Consider the following 12,265-nt stretch of genomic DNA (forward strand, 5'->3'; position numbering starts at 1 on the left):
ATAAAACAAAACAAGAAGACAGGTGTTAATACCACGTGGCTCAGTGGAAAGAGCATGGGTTTGGGAGTCAGAGGTCATGGGTTCTAATCCCGTCTCTGCCACGTCTGCGTGTGACCGTGGGCAAGTCACTTAACTTCTCGGAGCCTCAGTTACCTTATCTGTAAAGTAGGGATTTAGACTGTGAGCCCCACGTAGGACAACCTGATCACATTGTATCCCCCCCAGTGCTTAGAACAGTGCTTCGCACATAGTAAGTGCTTAACAAATGCCACCTTCATCATAAATAGAATTATAGATATATACAGGGCAGGGGTAGGTACCCTGTTTGAAGTTTCCTGTTTGGAGAAACAGCATGGCTTAGTAGATAGAGTCCACTATCTGGATTCTATCCAGAGTCTGTCTGGCAGTCAGAAGGACCTGGGTTCTAATCCGACTCTACCACACGTCTGCTGTGACCTTGGGTAAGTCCCTTCACTTCTGGGCCTCAGTGACCTCATCTGTAAAATGGGGATTAACACTGTGAGCCCTATGTGGGACGTGGACAGTGTCCAACCTGATGAACTTGTATCTCCCCCAGGGCTCAGAGCAGTGCTTGGCAAATAGTAAGTGCTTAACAAGTACTATAATTATTATTATCACAATATAACAATTAACAGACACATTCCCTGCCGACAGTGAGCTCGCATCCTCAAGGAGAAAGGCGAAAGATCAGAGGGCAGCATCCAGGTGCTTAGTTCAGGGCTCTGCACACGGGAAGCGCTCAGTAAATACGATTGAATTAAAATGAAGGAATGAATGAATACATGTGTTTAGCATCACTCTGTGGAGAGGGAAGGGAGAAAAAGCTGGAGAACTGATGGGTCCAGGTATGACAGAGATTTTATGCCAAATAGCAAGTCGTAATGGATAGAGCATGGGCTTGGGAATCAGAAAGTCATGGGTTCTGATCCCGGCTCCACCACTGGTTTGCTGTGTGACCTTGGGCAAGTCACTTCACTTCTCTGGGCCTCAGTTCCCTTGTCTGTAAAATGGGGATTGAGACTGTGAGTCCTATGTGGGACAGGGACTGTGTCCAACCCAATTTGCTTATATCCACCCCAGGGCTTAGTACAGTGCCCGGTACATAGTAAGTGCTTAACAAATATCATTATTATTATTATTATACAGTGTTTGTGGTGGGAGCTGTTCTAATTTTCTCCCTCCCTGCCCCTGCCATCTCTGCCAGGTAATAGAGCCACAGTAATCACATTCGAGGGTAGGATAATTTCATTTTCCTGATGAGGAGTTGGGAAGCTGAGCCAGCCCTTCCAATGGGGCTCCCGGCAGCAGGGAATGGTCAGAGATAATAATTCTGATCTGTATTAAGCATTTACTCTGGGCCAAGCACTGTGCCGAGCCCCTTGAGGTGGCTACCGGATACTTGGATCGCACATGGTCCCCACCCAACTAGGGGCAAGCTGTCTGAGGAGGAGGAAGCGGAGCAGGTATCTTCTCTTCATTTTGCAGGTGAGGAAATAATAATTATAATTGTGGTATTTGTTAAGCATTTTACTATGTGCCAAGCGCTGTTCTAGATACAAGGTTATCAGGTTGTCCCACGTGGGACTCCCCATTTTACAGATGAGGTCACTGAGGCACAGAGAAGTGAAGTGACTTGACCAAGAGCACACAGCAGGTATGTGGCAGAGCTGGGGTTAGAACCCATGTCCTCTGATTCCCAGGCCCGGGCTCTTTCCACTAGACCATGCTGAGGCACACAGAGATTCGATGATTTGTTTAAGGTCACCCAGCAGGCCAGTGGCAGGGTGGGATTAGAACCCAGGTTCCCTGATTCCCAGTCCTGTTCACATCCCACTAGGCTTCACAGCCTCTCCAGCTCAAGTTCAAACTCGTTTCCTGTTCTGGGCCTCGGGCTACACAGTGTGGCTGCAATGATTGAAGCAGTGTGTCCTAGTGGGTAGTCAGGAGGACCTGGGTTCTAATTCTGGGTCTGCCACCTGTCCGCTGTGTGACCTTGGGCAGGTCGCTTCACTTCTCTGGGCCTCAGTTGCCTCATCTGGAAAATGGGGACTAAGAGTGTGAGCCCCACGTGGGACAGTGACTGTTTCCAATCTGATTAACTTGTATCTACCCCGGTGCTTAGAACAGTGCTTGGCACATAGTAATAGCTTAACAAGTACCATAATTATTATTATGATGATGATGATTATCGAGGGAATCATGGCCAGTCAGTCAGTCAATCATATTTATTGAGCACTTACTTACTGTGTGCAGAGCATCGTACTAAGTGCTTGGGAGAGAACAATAAATAAGAATATAACTTACAGTTATAGTTCTAGTGCTGCAGGCTTCCTATGTGACCTTGGACAAGTGTCTTAACCTCTCTGGGCCTCCGTTTCCTCAACTGGAAAATGAGGATAAGAGCCCCATGTCCTCTCTGAGATTGTGATCTCCATGCAGGACGGGGCTTGGGTCTGACCCGATTGTCCTGTAACCAGTCCAGCACTGAGCAAGCTTCCTGACACCCCGTGCGGGCTTAACCACCGGCATTGCGTGTCGGTTCTTGACTCGAAACGGAAAACGCTCCGCAGCAGCCGGCCCTGCTCCTCCCCGGGAGCCATTCCGTGTTCCGGGAATTCTGGCTCCCAAGCCTCAATCGGGGCTCCCCGACTGTCTCCATCGCTGGTGATAACCAGAGCCAAAGCAGCTCCCCAGGTGTGGGAAAACCTGTAGCCTCCTTTTTCAGCTTCCCCAACCTCCAGGAGTTTGCTTCTTTAGGTCCTGCTCCTTTTCTCCTCCAGCAGGTGTGCAGAAACTCCTTGAGGACAGGGATATGTCTAGCAACTTTATTGTATTGGACTCCCCCAAGTGTTTAGTTCCGCGTTCTGTGCACGGTAAGAACTCAGGAAATGCCGCCAATTAAGTGAAACATACATGTGCCTCCAGGAAGCCGTCCCTGATTCATAGCGAACAACCTCCGAGGCACCCTATTCAATAACCACCCTCTGCATGGATTCGACAGTTACGTAGAGGCGTTGATGTACTAATTCATTCTGTAACTTCATCTTCATCCAGACCCTCTAGCAACCTATTTTATCCTCGTTCTTGCTCCTCCTCCCACTGTTTCTGCCAACTCTTTTGTACTGAACTCTCCCCAGAGCTTAGTTCAGTGCTCTGCACACAGTTTAAAGTGCTCAATAACATGATTAATTGATTGATAAGGAATACTAGTGTCTGTCTCCCCATTAGATTGCAAGCGGGATGGCAGGAGTCAGGTGTCTTCTGCTTCTGTTGTCCTTAGCCAAGCACTTTAATAATAATAATTGTGGTATTTGTTAAGCACTTGCACTGTACTAGCGCTGTGGTGGATACAAGCAAATCAGGCTGGACCCAGTCCCTGTCCCTCTTGGGACTCATGGTCTCAATTCCTATTTTATGGATGAGGGAACTGAGGCCCAGAGAAGCGAAAGTCACACAGCTGATAAGTGGCAGAGCTGGGATTTAGTACCAGTGCCTGTGCAGGGCCTGAGTAGGTGTTCGATCAAACCCATCAATTGATCGATTGATTGATTTACTAGCCTAGCAGGAGTGCAGTTGCCTTCATCTTCGGGATTTATGAAATGAAAACAAGATTCCCGAGGCCTTTTGGTGTTTCCCTGATGTAACCGCGGTGGAATGAGATGTTTGTTTGCCTGCAGTGACGCAGTTATCAGATTTTAAAATAATTGAAAACTCTTCTTGGTGAAATGTGACCAAATCCATTTCAGTAGCAGTTCAGGACATCGTGAGCTTATCGGTGAGTCAGATTTTTCCGGCTCCTCAGTTATTTCCTGTGAATCCATTTGGTTGTTAGGAAGGCTCTTTAACTCTTTCGGGCCGAGGGGGCTCCAGGCTCCTGCCACCCGGCCCCAAACAGAATGTGGTTGTCTGGAAGGATACGGTGATCCATGCAGCCATTCCTTTTGGTAGAAGCCAGGGGAGAGTGTAGCAAAGAGTGTGAGAAGCAGCATGGAGTAGTGGATAGAGCAGTGGGCCACACTGCTTCTATTGTTAGACTGTGGATAACCTGACTCCAGTTCTGTGATTTAGTCCTGCCTTTCATTCCCCCAACAAAGAGCAGGACCCCATTGGTAATGAGGTCACTTTTAGAGCTGCGTAGTTAAAAGAAAAAGTAGTGTGGCCTAGTGGCTAGAGCCTGTGCCTGGGCATCAGAAGGACCTGGGTTCTCATCCCAGCTCTGCTACTTGTCTGCTATGTGACCTTGGGCAATTCACTTCTGAACTTCTCTGTGCCTCAGTTACCTCATCTATAAAATGGGGATTGAGACTGTGAGCCCCATGTGGGACAGGGACTGTGTCCAACCTGATAAGCTTGTATCTACCCCGATGCTCAACACAGTTCCTGGCACAGAGTAAGCACTTAAGAAATGCCACAATTATTATTATTATTATTATTATCTACCCCAGCGCGTAGTTCAGTGCCTGACACATAGTAAGCACTTAACAAATACCATTAAAGAAAAAAGAAAGGGACTCCGGAAGATCGGACTTTTCCTTTTCTTGAATTTTCCTTTCTGCTTGGTTGATAGTGAAGCCCGATCCGCCGATCCGTTTGCAAATGGAGATGGTAGACTATCGGCAGCTGAAGGTCTCCTGGTTAAGCCCAGCCTTGGCACCCTACCCGCTCCAGTACCAGGTGAAGTACTCGGTGAACGCCACCAAGACGGCAAGGCAGGTCAGTGGGGGTTCAGACCCTAAGCGCGACGTGGCCACGGAAAGTGCCTACCAACTCTGTCCTGTTGGACTTCCCCAAGCGCTCAGTCTAGTGCTCCACACATAATAAGAGCTCAATAAATAGCATTGATGGATTGATCGATCGATTAATCAATCGAAAAAGGAACCTGCTGGGCGAGTGAGGGCCTGAGCGGTCCTGTGGTCCCGTGGTGCCCCTGACCCAGGCGTCTGAGGGGTGGCCAGCCGGCGCCTCAGCCCCTATGGGAGGGTGGCCATGGGTGGCAACGATTAGAATTTGGGTAGAAGCGGGCAGGGTGGGAAACGACACCTGTGGGAGCTGGAACTTGGGCAGAAGGCAAGTGGCTCTGGAGAAAGGGGTGGGGGAGAGGGGGTCCAGGGGCACCATCCATCCATCCCCCTCCCCTGGAGAAATGGTTTCGGTCTGGGGCTTCAGGTGTGTGGTGTCCTACATGAGAGGCAGCGTGGACTAGTGGCAATAGCACGGGCTTGGGAATCAGAGGAGGTGGGTTCTAATCCCGGCTCCGCCTCTTGTCTGCTGGGTGACCTTGGGCTAGTCACTTCACTTCTCTGAGCCTCAGTTCCCACATCTGTAAAAACGGGGATTAAGACTGTGAGCCCCACGTGGGACAACTTGATCACATTGTATCCCCCCCCCCCAGCGCTTAGAACAGTGCTTTGCACATAGTAAGCACTTAACAAATGCCATTATTATTATTATTCTCTGTGCCTCAGTTACCTCATCCAGAAAATGGAGATGAAAGCTTTGAGACCCAGGGGGGACCGGGTTAATTCTATATCTACTCCAGCGCTTAGACCAGTGCTCGGCACAAAGGAAGCACTTAACAAATACCCCAATGATCATCATCATCATCAATCGTATTTATTGAGCGCTTACTATGTGCAGAGCACTGTACTAAGCGCTTGGGAAGTACAAATTGGCAACATATAGAGACAGTCCCTACCCAACAGTGGGCTCACAGTCTAAAAGGGGGAGACTGTGATAATTATTATTATTATTAATAATTATTATTATTATAGTAATTATTATAGTAATTATAGTATAGTAATAATAGTAATTATACTATTATAGTAATTATAGTATAGTAATAATTATAGTAATTATTAATAGTAATTATTATTATTATTATTACATTACCCAGCATGCACAAGCAGCACAGTGTAATCCTGGCATCCACCATGGGAGGGGGCGGCCGGCCACTGAAGGGGGAGTGAGAATAATAATAATGATAATAATAATAATAATGGCATTTGTTAAGCGCTTACTATGTGCAAAGCACTGTTGTAAGCGCTCGGGGGGATACAAGGTGATCAGGTTGTCCCATGTGGGGCTCACAGTCTTCATCCCCATTTTACAGATGAGGTAACTGAGGCTCATAGAAGTTAAGCCGGGATTCAAACCCACGACCTCTGACTCCAAAGCCCGAGCTCTTTCCACTGAGCCACGCTGCTTCTCTAACTGCAAGGCAGCGTGGACATCCTCCAAACATAGTTGTTTAGCTAGAAATTCGCTTTCACAAAGGTCTCGATTTTTCTTATTTTTTCTAAACAAAACGTAGCAGGTTGCCGAGGTGGTGGCGGCCACCTCCTTGTTGGTGGACGACGTTCTGCCCGGTTCTTCCTACGCAGTTCAGGTCCGGGCCAAGAGACTTCGAGGTCCAGGTCTCTGGAGCGACTGGAGTCTTTCCCGCGCTCTCAACATACAAGGTTTGTGATGCAAGTCGGGGGCTTCAGCGGGGGTGGGGAGTCGGTCCCCAGGCTCGTCCTGGGTTTGTGGGATGACCAAGATTAGTTTGGAGTGGAGTGGTGAGCTACAGGTGCTGAATAGGAAAAGCTAAATTTAAATGACCCCTCTCAGGGTCACCCCTGGAGAGTTTTCGGTACCGTACCAGTCTCGGCTATGGGAGGGAGAGTCAAGCAGAGGCATATTCATTCCATTCGTAACTTGGGAAGTGGCTAGCGAGTGGAAGGCAATCTGCTAACAAGTCAAAACTGGGCAGCAGCAGCATGGGAGAGTGTTGAAGGCAGAGACTCGAGTTCGTAAACTGCTTCCAGATTTTGACGAAGAAAACTCTCTGGATCCATACCAGATCTGAATACAATTGACTGACTGACTGATGGGAGGGTGGGGCGGTGAAACATGTTTTGAGCTTTTCTCTGTTTTTGAATTTTTGAAGGGCAAAGCCCTGTTTGGGTTTTAGACCAGCTCATTTTTCCATCTTTTAGAGAATCGCTCAGACAGACTGTTCGAGGCTGTGCTGTAATGGAGGGCTTTGGGGAGAGGTCAGCGAGTCATCAGACCCAAGCTAGGCGCCCTCTTCCACCCGCCTCCCTGCTCTCGGCAGTCGGTAATGCATAAATGCCGCTGGGGGAAACTCAACCCACACAGAAAAAAATCTAACGGACGAGTCTTCTCCACTCTGCTTTGAACTGTGTAGCTCGGCACAGTTCCGATTCCATGTTAGAGTGAGAAAACCCAAACATCTCTGGGGAAATAATAATAAAAATAATAATAATGATCGTGGCATTTGTTAAGCACTAACTATGTGCCGGGAACTGAACTAAGCGCTGGGGTGAATACAAGCCAATCGGGTTGGATACGGACCCTGTACTACGTGGAACTCACGGTCTTAATCCCCATTTTACAGATGAGGCAACTGAGGCACAGAGAAGTTAAGCGATTTGACCGAAGTCACAGAGCAGACAGTGGAGGAGCTGGGATCAGAAGTTCTGACTCCCAAGCCCGGGCTCCATCCACTAGGCCATGTTGCTTCTTAGCAGAATGAGACTGAGTGACCAAACTATAAAGAAAGCCAAGAAAGAGAATCTGAGTAATAATGATAAGAATAAATGTGGAATTTATTAAGTGCTTACTGTTTGCCAGAGCACTGTGTTTAGCATAGGATAATGAGACATCACAGTGGGCTCACAATCTGAGAGGGGGCGAGAGCAGGTAAGCCCTTTGTATAGATGATGAAATAAATGTCATTATTATTATTGGCATTATTATGTTGCCAACTTGTACTTCCCAAGCGCTTAGTACAGTGCTCTGCACAAAGTAAGTGCTCAATAAATACGATTGATTATTATTATTATTATTATTATAAGGTGATCAGGTTGTCCCACAGGGGGCTCACAGTCTTAATCCCTATTTTCCAGATGAGGGAACTGAGGCACAGAGAAGTGTATTTACTATTCTATTAATTTTGTTAATGATGTGCATTTTGCTTTCATTCTATTTGTTCTGACGACTTGACACCTGTTTACATGTTTTGTTTTGTTGTCTGTCTCCCCCTTCTAGACTGTAAACCCGTTGTTGGGTAGGGACCGTCTCTATATGTTTCCAACTTGTACTTCCCAAGCGCTTAGTGCAGTGCTCTGCACACAGTAAGCGCTCAATAAATACGATTGAATGAATGAATGAGAGGTGGTTGAGCAGCAGAGACTACCTTGCTAGTCAAGGCCAGCTCAACTTCAAGCAATACAGAGTTTCTTTATATAATAATAATGATAATGTTGGTATTTGTTAAGTGCTTACTATGTGCCAATCACTGTTCTAAGTACTGGAGTAATAATAATAATAATGGCATTTATTAAGCGTTTGCTATATGCAAAGCACTTTTCAAAGCGCTGGGGAGGTTACAAGGTGATCAGGTTGTCCCACAGGGGCCTCACAGTCTTAAACCCCATTTTACAGATGAGGTCACTGAGGCCCAGAGAAGTTAAGTGACTTGCCCAAAGTCACACAGCTGACAATTGGCAGAGCTGGGATACGAACCCATGACCTCTGACTCCAAAACCCGGGCTCTTTCCACTGAGCCACTGAGCCACGATGCTTCTCAGCCTAAATACAAGGTAATCAGGTTGTCCCTCGTCGGGCTCACAGTCTTCATCCCCATTTTACAGATGAGGTAACTGAGGCACAGAGAAGTTAAATGGCTGGTCCAAGGTCACACAGCTGACAAGTGGCAGAGCCAGGATTAGAACCCACAACCTTCTAACTCTCAAGCCCGTGCTCTTTCCACTAAGCTATGCTGCTTTTATCCCTTTGGTCCAACATTCATAATGATCAGAAGAATAAAATACAAGAGAAATACTTTAGGACAGAAAGCGGTAAGGCCCTCGGATGTTTTCCGTTCAGCCCTGGACCTGCTTTGTTCTAGGTAATCTGAAACTGCTGATAAGCAGGGCCAGGCCAGGGAGTAGTTTCATGGCACAGTGGCTACAGCCTGGGCCTGGGAATCAGAAGGTCATGGGTTCTAATCCTGCTCCACCACTTGTCTGCTGTGTGATCTTGGGCAAGTCACCTTACTTCTCTGTGCTTCAGTTATCTCATCTGTAAAATGGGGATTGAGACTGTGTGCCCCTCGTGGGGCAGGGACTGTGTCCAACCTGATTCGCTTGTAGCCACCCCAGCACTTAGTACAGTGCCTGGCACACAGTAAGCGCTTAACAGATACCACAATTTTTTTTTTCTTGACTCAAATAGAGCTTGGCTACTCGACTTGAGTCAATCGAGCCATCAAGCTATTTGACTTAAATAGCCAGACTTAACTTGAGTAGATCAAGTCTTCGGGCACACCCAGAGTGGTCAAGCAAGCCTAGGACAGAGGGGAAGGTCAGAGAGAAAGGAGAAAAATGCAGGACCTTGACCATTGTGCTTCCACAGCACATTACAATTCATTCATTCAATTATATTTATTGAGTGCTTACTGTGTGCAGAGCACTGTACTAAGCACTTGGGAAGTAGCAGCGTGATCTAGTAAATAAAGCACAGGCTTGGGAGTCAGAAGGACCTGGGTTTTAATCACGGTTCTGCCACCTGTCTGCTGTGTGACCTTGGGCAAGTCACCTAATGTCTCTGGGCCTCATTACCCCAACTGTAAAATGGGGATTAAGACTGTGTGCCCCATGTGCTCTGCACACAGTAAGCATTCAATAAATACAATTAAATGTGGGACAGGGACTGTATCCAACAACATCAACTTGTCTCTACCCAATACTTAGTACACTGCCTGGAACATAGTCAGTGCTTAACAAAGACCATTAAAACAGTGCCGTCATCATTGTCTTGTCTTATGCTGTTGAGTCATTTCTGACCCATAGCAACTTCAGGGACACATCTCTCCCTGAGCACCCCACCTCCATCTGCAATTGTTCTGGTAGTGGATCCAGAGAGTTTTCTTGGTAAAAAAATCTGAAAGTGGTTTACCATCACCTTCTTCCTCACAGTCAACTTGAGTCTCCACCCTTGTCTCTCTTCTGTGTCGCTGCTGCCAGGTACAAGTGAGTTTTGACTTGTAGCAGATTGCCTTCCACTCACTAGCCACTGGCCAAGCTAGGAATGGAATGGGTAGGCCTCCGGTTGCCTCTCCATCCCATAGCTGCGACTGGTAGAGTCCCGGAAACTTTCCAGGTGCCCTCCTGAGAGGGGCCATCATCATTACCAGCACTATAATCAACTTCTCTCGGTCTTGAAGTCTCTGTGCCCTGTCCGAGGCATGTCCTTTCCCCTTTGAGATGATTCGTCTATAAATGTCTTCCTTCCCTTGTTTCCTTCTTTCTCCTCCCGTGCTACAGAAGTCATGTACTTCCCCCCTAAAATTCTGGCAAGCATTGGCTCCAACGTTTCCTTTCGCTGCATTTATAACAACCAAAACGAGAGCATCTCTTCAAAGAAGATTGTCTGGTGGTTGAATTTAGCCGAGAAAATCCCCCCGAGCCAGTATCAGATCAGGAACGATCACGTGAGTGAGGTAACCCTTCTCCGCCTGAACGCCACGAGACCCAGAGAAAAGTTCATGTACCACGCGGTGTACTGCTGCCATGACAACGAGTGTCATCACCGCTATGCCGAACTGTACACAGTAGGTAAGCCTCTGCGCTTTATGGGCAGGGTGGTCGATTCAGCGGAAACTCCAAAAAAAAAAATTATGGTATTTGTTAAGCACTTATTAAGCACTGTTGTAAGCACTGGGATGGATTTAACAGTTAATCAAGTTGGGCACATTCCCTGCCACACGTGGGGCTCACATTCTTAATCCCCATTTTAAAGATAAGGGAACTGAGGCCTGTTTATTCATTCATTCAATTGTATTTATTGAGCACTTACTGTGTGCAGAGCACTGTACCAAGCACTTGGGAGAGGCTCACACTCTTAATCCCCATTTTAAAGATAAGGGAACTGAGGCCTGTTTATTCATTCATTCAATTGTACTTATTGAGCACTTACTGTGTGCAGAGCACTGTACTAAGCACTTGGGAGAGTACAACAGAATAATAAACAGGCACATTCCCTGCCCACAGTGAGCTTACAGTTTAGATGGGGGAAGCAGATATCTATACAAATAAATAAATTACAGATATGTAATAAATAAATGAAGCGATTTGCCCGAGATCACAGAGCAGACATGTGGGGGAGCTGGAATTAGAACCCAGGTCCTTCTGACTCCCAAGCCCGGGCTCTATCCACTAGGCCACGGCACTCCTTTACAGGTGACCCCAATGCCTCCTCGATACTTAGAGCCTGGGGATACATTCTCCACTTTTAGCTCAATGAACCCCCAAAGTCTGGAAGCTCCAATCCCTCCAGGATAAGTCGATTCCTCTGCCCGGGCCTTCCTCCACTCTACCCACCACACCGCCCTGCCCACGTGGGGCACCTGCCTGACTCCTGCTAGAATTAAGGGATGAAAACAGGGACCCGAAAACCCTTCCCTGGAACAGGTTAACATCAAGAGGGTGCAGAGGTAGGAAGCAGAAAAAAGGCTGGGAGCAAGAGAGGAGAGGGAGTGGGAGAGGGATAGTGCCATTCACCTGTGCTGGACATACATCCCAAGCAGGAAGATGCACCAGGCCACCCAAGGAGGACCACCAAATCATCAGGTGGCCACATTACCTCAGGATCGAGTCATGCTTTTAATTTCCTTCCCAAAACCCAACAGTAGCTTAATGTTGTCAAGCATCCCAGTAGAACATATCGTTTGTCCAGCGCTTTGGGAACAGATCCAAATTTTATAACACGTCTATCTCTGGAAAAAAAAATACCCCGCCGTGAGTCAGCCACATTTTAGCCCTACTGTATAAGGGGGCATCCGGTATTCCGAATTCCAGTTAAATACTGAGAGTCTTTATTGGCCTGAAACGTTCTGTGCCGTTTCCCTTCACATTGTAATTTGTTTCTAATAGATGTCAACATCAATATCTCATGTGAAACTGATGGCCACTTAACAAAAATGACCTGCAGATGGCCAGTGGACCCAAAGACATTGCTTACAGGAAGTACTTTGCAGTTACGATACTACAGGTGTGTATGCCTGCTGAGTCACTGCGATTCTCTTATCTTTTGGCATCAAACCTCTTTCTCCTAATTTACAGTTGCAGCAGTAAGTCCACGGACTCCATTCCAGAAGGAGAATGAGGACTAGACTGAACAGCTGAGGGTAGAAGTCATTTTTAATTAATGGCAATTCCACCCCAAATCTCTCCTGTGA

General features: G+C 47.1%; 1 protein-coding gene across 1 annotated transcript in view; it reads left to right on the forward strand.

Moving 5' to 3' along the window:
* The window catches only part of LEPR (leptin receptor), a 101,249-nt gene that overhangs the window by 57,662 nt on the left and 31,322 nt on the right, over positions 1-12,265 (forward strand). The window contains exons 8-11 of the mRNA XM_038752672.1: positions 4,589-4,734; positions 6,332-6,479; positions 10,353-10,643; positions 11,961-12,078. Coding sequence (XP_038608600.1) covers positions 4,589-4,734; positions 6,332-6,479; positions 10,353-10,643; positions 11,961-12,078 — 703 coding nt within the window. The remainder of the gene's footprint in view (positions 1-4,588; positions 4,735-6,331; positions 6,480-10,352; positions 10,644-11,960; positions 12,079-12,265) is intronic.

Source organism: Tachyglossus aculeatus, chromosome 10, assembly GCF_015852505.1.
Source record: "Tachyglossus aculeatus isolate mTacAcu1 chromosome 10, mTacAcu1.pri, whole genome shotgun sequence".
NCBI classification, from domain to species: domain Eukaryota; kingdom Metazoa; phylum Chordata; class Mammalia; order Monotremata; family Tachyglossidae; genus Tachyglossus; species Tachyglossus aculeatus.